The sequence below is a fragment of the Phoxinus phoxinus genome, assembly GCF_949152265.1.
Source record: "Phoxinus phoxinus genome assembly, chromosome: 23".
NCBI lineage: Eukaryota > Metazoa > Chordata > Actinopteri > Cypriniformes > Leuciscidae > Phoxinus > Phoxinus phoxinus.
This window is the reverse complement of record NC_136898.1, coordinates 17,501-25,000: the sequence shown is the minus strand read 5'-3', so window position 1 is coordinate 25,000 and position 7,500 is coordinate 17,501. Positions and strand designations below refer to the sequence as shown.

The 7,500-nt window shown below is 45.4% G+C and overlaps 1 protein-coding gene across 1 annotated transcript in view; it reads right to left on the bottom strand.

Moving 5' to 3' along the window:
• The window catches only part of sim2 (SIM bHLH transcription factor 2), a 32,049-nt gene extending 27,665 nt beyond the window's left edge, over window positions 1-4,384 (bottom strand). Inside the window, exons 1-3 of the mRNA XM_079600452.1 lie at window positions 4,189-4,384; window positions 290-372; window positions 73-162 (exon numbers count right to left, since the gene is read on the bottom strand). Coding sequence (XP_079456578.1) covers window positions 73-162; window positions 290-372; window positions 4,189-4,363 — 348 coding nt within the window. The 5' untranslated portion in view covers window positions 4,364-4,384. The remainder of the gene's footprint in view (window positions 1-72; window positions 163-289; window positions 373-4,188) is intronic.
• Between the last annotated feature and the right edge of the window lie 3,116 nt (window positions 4,385-7,500).

Below are 7,500 nucleotides of genomic sequence, written 5' to 3'. Positions count from 1 at the left end.
CTCAGTGATGTGTGTGTTGCAGTGATATCACTGCGGCCCCGGACTGACCCTGGCTTCGTGTTAAACTCTCACCTGTGACAAACCCAGATGAACTGAAGCCGTTTCTGAAATGTACATGATTTTACCGTCAGACGCCACGACAAACACAAACCCGTCCAGCGTCTGAAAAATGCCAGAATATGAACATCAGAGTACATAAAACATGTTTTTATATGATCAATTTACATAATCATCAGATGCGTTTCAAGAAATTAGAATCGAATATAATGTTATTTTTAAAGCTTGGCACCTGCAGCAGATGAGATCCCAGATCCCTGGCCATGAGATCCCGAGGACTGAGCCGTGCTGACTGACCCCAGGCCCCTCCGAGACCTGCACACGCACACACACACACACACACACACACACACACACACACACACACACGCGCACACAGACACACACACACACGCGCACACAGACACACAGGCACACACACACACACACACACGCGCACACAGACACACAGGCACACACACACACACACAGGCACACACACACACACGCGCACACAGACACACAGGCACACACACACACACACACAGACATACACACACACACACGCGCACACAGACACACAGGCACGCACACACACACACACGCACGCACGCACACACACACAGACACACAGGCACGCGCACACACAGGCACGCACACACACACACACACACACACAGGCACGCACACACACACGCGCACACAGGCACGCACACACAGACACACACACACACAGACGCACGCACACACACAGGCACGCACACACACACGCACGCACACACGCACGCACACACACACACACAGCCGCGCACACACACACACACACACAGGCACACACACACACACAAACAAACACGGGTCAGTCAAACCTTCATTACAAGCACAGTTGTATTAGCGAAAGTCGAGCTTGAATCCCGTCATCAATAAACGGCATATTCCCGTTCCTGCTCGAGCGCGCTCTTTATGCGCAGAAATGACCCTTTACGGGCACCCGATGCGCACTTTTTTAGCGTGTGTATGATACGAAAATTTCTTAACGAAAATACACACACAACCAGTTTTACACAGCGGGTCAATTCTGCGAATAAGATGCACGTAAAATATTAGTTTTGCGTAAAAAGAGCACAAAAAGATTAATTCATTAATAATTAATTTAGCTACATATATATATATAATTAGCAAAAGTGGATTGTCTTAGAATCAAACTAATTTAAACTGCAGTTTTACGGAAGGTCATCAATCTTTATTATTAGCCTACATATGCTGATTAAACTAATTTATTTCTCAACTTAATGTGGAGAATCTGAAAAAATAACTAAAAACAATTGTGGATTTAAGAAACGTAAAATATAATTTCTCTGAAGCCGTAATGTGTTTATTATAATTACATAAAATGACCCAACTTTCAATGAAACCATTTTATACAGGCTATATATTGTATAGGCAATAAAAGGACAATTACAGAATTGCAACAACAAATGATGATCGCATAATTTAATATAACTAATCTAGGGCCCGTTTTCACCGAGTTAGGAATCTTATCCATCAAACAACTTTATAAAACTGCGCGTTGTGTTCCTGTGGCGGAGATGAAGAGATGAAGAGACGAAGAGACGAAGAGATGAAGAGATGAAGAGGGGTTTATTCCGCCAAAGCCTTTTATTGAAGAAGAACTGAGTCGATGACCAACGCAGAGAAGCGAACCCGCTGACGATTATGATGATGGTGAGGATGGTGATGATGATGATGGTGAGGATGATGATGATGATGATGATGATGATGATGATGGTGAGGATGGTGAGGATGATGAGTCTCTCAAGACTTGTAAAACGCGCATTATAATTGTTGCTAACACGCTCTCTTTATGTTGTGTGTGTAACTTTATCCAGATCAGATCACTGACTTGATTTGATAACTGAATTTCGTCTAGCAAAACGAAATAATCTTAAGTAATTTCATTTATTTAAGCGGAGTTTAAATGTAAAGTTTCAACAGTCCACACGCGCAATCTGTAATTATATCCCGATGGACGTCATTATAATGCAGAGATAAATCATGACAGCGATGATCCTCACGATCACAGAGACCCGAGAAACTTTCCGAACACAGATATTTAATCATGTTCACGTATAGAGAGAAATAATATTAATAGATCAACTGTCCAGTGTTGCTTTTACAGTAGATTATTATATGTTTGTTTTAACCAATCCTGCAAACGGTCCGAGTCCGCTGTCAGAGATGCAGAATAACATCAACATTATTGGTTCGTTTTGCGTGTATAAATTGAGCATGCGTGATAATATTACAGATACATTAATTTGACAAAGTCGATTAGTGTTAGGCATCTGTAAGATTATACATCAGAGTTTTTTGTTTTATTCAGTTTGTTTTGAGTTATTTAGCACGTGTCAGAGACGTGAAGTGTGTTACTGTCATCACTGCTCATCATCACACAATAATACAAGATTCAATCAAATAAATCATTAATTCTGTTCAACATAAAATATGATATTTTGAAGAATGTTGGTAACTGTTTCGGTGTCCATTGAATTCAATTGTATGGATGGAAAAAAGACCCAATCAGACATTTATCAGAATATCTTATTTTATGTTTACAATAATTAATAATATTTTAAGTAAATATCGGCAGAATATTTATGTTTAGGTGAATACCTTTAAAATAAACGTGGCCCTGTTACCGCCGAAACCTCCATCGAAGAAATTAACTATCTGAACAAATTCTTAATTTTGACTATTTTTTTAACTAAAGTAATATCTCTAAAGTATATGATCTTTGTGCCCGATGCGGTCCGATTATGGATTCTCTATTTTCTCACATTTGTGAAATATTTATCCCATATATAGGCTACAATTTGAAATCTGTTATGATTCAATATAAATGTAGCTTTAGATTCTCAGCAAAATATTCTGAATATTCTGAGCGACGGAAAGATAAAATGACTGAATCTGTGATATGATTTTATATGATATTTTTTTATATAATAAAGTAGCCTAGTTTTATTTTAGGAACTAGTTTTTTAAGTCAGAGGGTCATTGTTGCTTTTACGCTGTATTTTACATGATTCTCCCGAACATTTAATCGCAATCATTTCATCAAAACGAACTCATAATTATCATTTTATTTTGAAGACGTTTGGACTTGTAGTGGTTAGACTATTTGTCTTAACGAGTTCAACAACCATTTATAAACATTTCAAAATTCTTTAAGATTAATTTAATGAAATTAATGTCGTTTTGAGTGTGTAAACTGAGCCAGATCCTCAGGTAGCTTCTGGCCTGTGTGTGTGTGTGTGTGTGTGTGTGTGTGTGTGTTACCCTCAGGGAACAGGCCTCGGATCCTCAGGTAGCTGCTGGTCAGTGTGTGTGTGTGTGTGTGTGTGTGTTACCCTCAGGGAACAGGCCTCGGATCCTCAGGTAGCTGCTGGTCAGTGTGTGTGTGTGTGTGTGTGTGTGTGTGTGTGTGTGTGTTACCCTCAGGGAACAGGCCTCGGATCCTCAGGTAGCTGCTGGTCAGTGTGTGTGTGTGTGTGTGTGTGTGTGTGTGTGTGTGTGTTACCCTCAGGGAACAGGCCTCGGATCCTCAGGTAGCTGCTGGTCAGTGTGTGTGTGTGTGTGTGTGTGTGTGTGTGTGTGTGTGTGTGTGTGTGTGTGTGTTACCCTCAGGGAACAGGCCTCGGATCCTCAGGTAGCTGCTGGTCAGTGTGTGTGTGTGTGTGTGTGTGTGTTACCCTCAGGGAACAGGCCTCGGATCCTCAGGTAGCTGCTGGTCTGTGTGTGTGTGTGTGTGTGTGTGTGTGTGTGTGTTACCCTCAGGGAACAGGATCCTCAGGTAGCTGCTGGTCAGTGTGTGTGTGTGTGTGTGTGTGTGTGTGTGTGTTACCCTCAGGGAACAGGCCTCGGATCCTCAGGTAGCTGCTGGTCAGTGTGTGTGTGTGTGTGTGTGTGTGTGTGTGTGTGTGTGTTACCCTCAGGGAACAGGCCTCGGATCCTCAGGTAGCTGCTGGTCAGTGTGTGTGTGTGTGTGTGTGTGTGTGTGTGTGTGTGTTACCCTCAGGGAACAGGCCTCGGATCCTCAGGTAGCTGCTGGTCAGTGTGTGTGTGTGTGTGTGTGTGTGTGTGTGTGTGTGTTACCCTCAGGGAACAGGCCTCGGATCCTCAGGTAGCTGCTGGTCAGTCTGATGATGGACGCTTTGTCCAGCTGAGATGTGATCGCGGACGGCAGAGGCAACAGTTTGGCCAGCTCATAAAACTCTCCATTTTCCTTTTCTCTTCGTGTCTTCGCTGCATTCTTGGACTTTTCCTTCATTTCTCACACACGCAGAAGGTGGACGTGTTTTCACTGTATAATGCTCACTCGCTACAACATGTTTCGCGGGTCATTAATGGTTTTTCCAGCGTGTTTTTCGTTTGTTGCCGTGAAGCTTCCCGATAGTCCTGCTTTTTGCCAATTAAATGATATAAAATGAAACGACTGTAACTCACTTACGAAACTCTATCAAAAACTGAAGGTCTTTCCAGAAAAGTCTTTCAAAACCATCCAGATTCTGATTCTGATAACTTCTGATATCGACAGTTGAACTCCATGTCGCCGGGTATCTCTGCGCGCTTTCGGCTTTGACGTTTTGAATAGAAATATTTTAAAATGACAGATTACAGTGATGCAAAAATACTAACTTTTAATAAATCCATGACGCTGAGCAAATAAAAACAGGTAAGGATGAGTTCACGAACATCTGTTCAATATGTCGTTGTACTCCAGTCCTCCATTTCACGAGTTCGTGTTTATTTCCATTTTAAAATATTTAATTTTCTCTCTTTTTTTTATTCCTCTCGACGCCTGAAAATTCCTCTCAAGACTCCTCAGATTCCGTTCAGCCTTTCCATTATTCCGGCGCTTTGATCGCCTGAGAGTGAGTGTGTGTGTGTGTGAGAGAGAGAGAGAGAGGGCGGATCATGAAGACTGAATGACACTCGTGACGTCATAGTCTCTCGCGTGTGAGGATGGTGATGGTAAAGCAAAAATATATATTTTTTTATTAGGCTACTGAATTATTGGCTGTCCTATACCAAATTAGTTTTTTTAAATATTAGATAGCCTAATATTTATTGACTTTTAACAATGTAATAATCAGTTTCCGTGTCTGGCTGAATTACTACGCAGCGTTTGACATTATAGATCATCAAATACTCTTAGATCGACGACAAAATTACACTGGTATTCAGCGATAGGCATTAAGGTGGTTTAGATCATATCCGACCATTACCATTTTGTCTATTTTAATGGGGAAAAATTAAAATAACGTCAGTAAATTATGGAGTGCCTCAAGGATCTGTGATAGGTGCTCTGCTGTTTTCAATATATATGCAGCCACTTGGTAATATTATAAGAAAACATGGAATTAGTGCTAGTGACCTATACCGAATGATACCCTGAATGCTGAATGAATACCTATGCCCTGAATGATTTAGCTCCTCTGTATTTAACTAATCTTCTATTGCCTTACTATCATCACGCTCTTTAAGGTCACAGAACTCTGGTCTTTTGATAGTACCTAGGATAACTAAACTCTGGAATAACCTCCCTGATAATGTATGGGATTAAAGACGATCTCTTTAGCTTAGCATTCATTTAATAACCTTATCCTTAACCCTAACCGATCAAATACACACGATTATCTTCTTAATGTTATGAACAGCAGCTATGCTGATTATTCTCCATTTGCTTTTCTGTTTTATCTGGGGATGAAGACTTCAGTTGACCAACACCTGTGAAGAAACGGCACCAACTCCCGCGAAGACTTCAGATGACGCAAACTCTGAGTCAACATGCACCAATGCTACATGTATCCTAATCATTTGTTAGCAATATTATTCTTTACTTAAATAAGGTTATTGTTTCTGCCTAAATTAATACACTGTTTAAAATAACCCATTTGTCACAGTCGTGTTTCAGACAGGAAGATGAAGACAGATCAAAGTGTAATCACACTCCCTCAGGCAGACGGGCGATGCACACACAACTAACCCTGACGGTGATCGGACAGGGAATGCAGGCAAGGCACAGCTTCAGTAAGAAACACTGACGAGATGATTAACAGAACACAGCTAGTACAAATGAACTAATAATGGCCGTAACCAAAGACACGTGACAAATTAAAACAAACTGAAGGTTCTTGAAAACAGAAACTAACAGAGCATAATGGTGACATATCGCCCCCCCTCCGGCAAGGCGCTGTGGCAGAAGAACAGGTGGAGGAGTGGCAGTGGCAGTCGCAGTCGCAGACGCAGTCGCAGTCGTACTCCAGCCGCAGTTGCAGTCGTACTCCAGTCGCAGACGCAGTCGTGCTCCAACCGCAGTCGCAGTGGCAGTGGCAGTCGCAGTGGCAGTGGCAGTCGCAGTGGCAGTCGCAGTGGCAGTGGCAGTCGCAGTCGCACTCCAGCCGCAGTCGCAGTGGCAGTCACAGTCGCACTCCAGCCGCAGTGGCAGTGGCAGTGGCAGTGGCAGTCGCAGTGGCAGTGGCAGCCGCAGTGGCAGTGGCAGCCGCAGTCGCACTCCAGCCGCAGTGGCAGTGGCAGTCGCAGTGGCAGTGGCAGCCGCAGTCGCACTCCAGCCGCAGTGGCAGTGGCAGTCGCAGTGGCAGTCGCAGTGGCAGTCGCAGTGGCAGCCGCAGTCGCACTCCAGCCGCAGTGGCAGTGGCAGTCGCAGTGGCAGTCGCACTCCAGCCGCAGTGGCAGTGGCAGTGGCAGTCGCAGTGGCAGTGGCAGTGGCAGTGGCAGTGGCAGTGGCAGTGGCAGTGGCAGTGGCAGCCGCAGTGGCAGTGGCAGTCACAGTCGCACTCCAGCCGCAGTGGCAGTGGCAGCCGCAGCCGCAGTCGCACTCCAGCCGCAGTGGCAGTGGCAGTCGCAGTCGCAGTGGCAGTCGCAGTGGCAGTCGCAGTGGCAGTCGCAGTGGCAGTCGCAGTGGCAGTCGCAGTGGCAGTCGCAGTGGCAGTCGCAGTGGCAGTCGCAGTGGCAGTCGCAGTGGCAGTCGCAGTGGCAGTCGCAGTGGCAGTCACAGTCGCACTCCAGCCGCAGTGGCAGTGGCAGTGGCAGTGGCAGTCGCAGTGGCAGTCACAGTCGCACTCCAGCCACAGTGGCAGTGGCAGTGGCAGTGGCAGTGGCAGCCGCAGTCGTACTCCAGCCGCAGTGGCAGTCACAGTGGCAGTCACAGTCGCACTCCAGCCGCAGTGGCAGTGGCAGTGGCAGTGGCAGTCGCAGTGGCAGTGGCAGTCGCAGTGGCAGTCGCAGTGGCAGTCGCAGTGGCAGTCGCAGTGGCAGTCACAGTCGCACTCCAGCCGCAGTGGCAGTCGCAGTGGCAGACGCAGTCGCAGTCGTACTCCAGCCGCAGTCGCAGTGGCAGCCGCAGTGGCAGCCGCAGTCGTACTCCAGCCGCAGTGGCAGTCG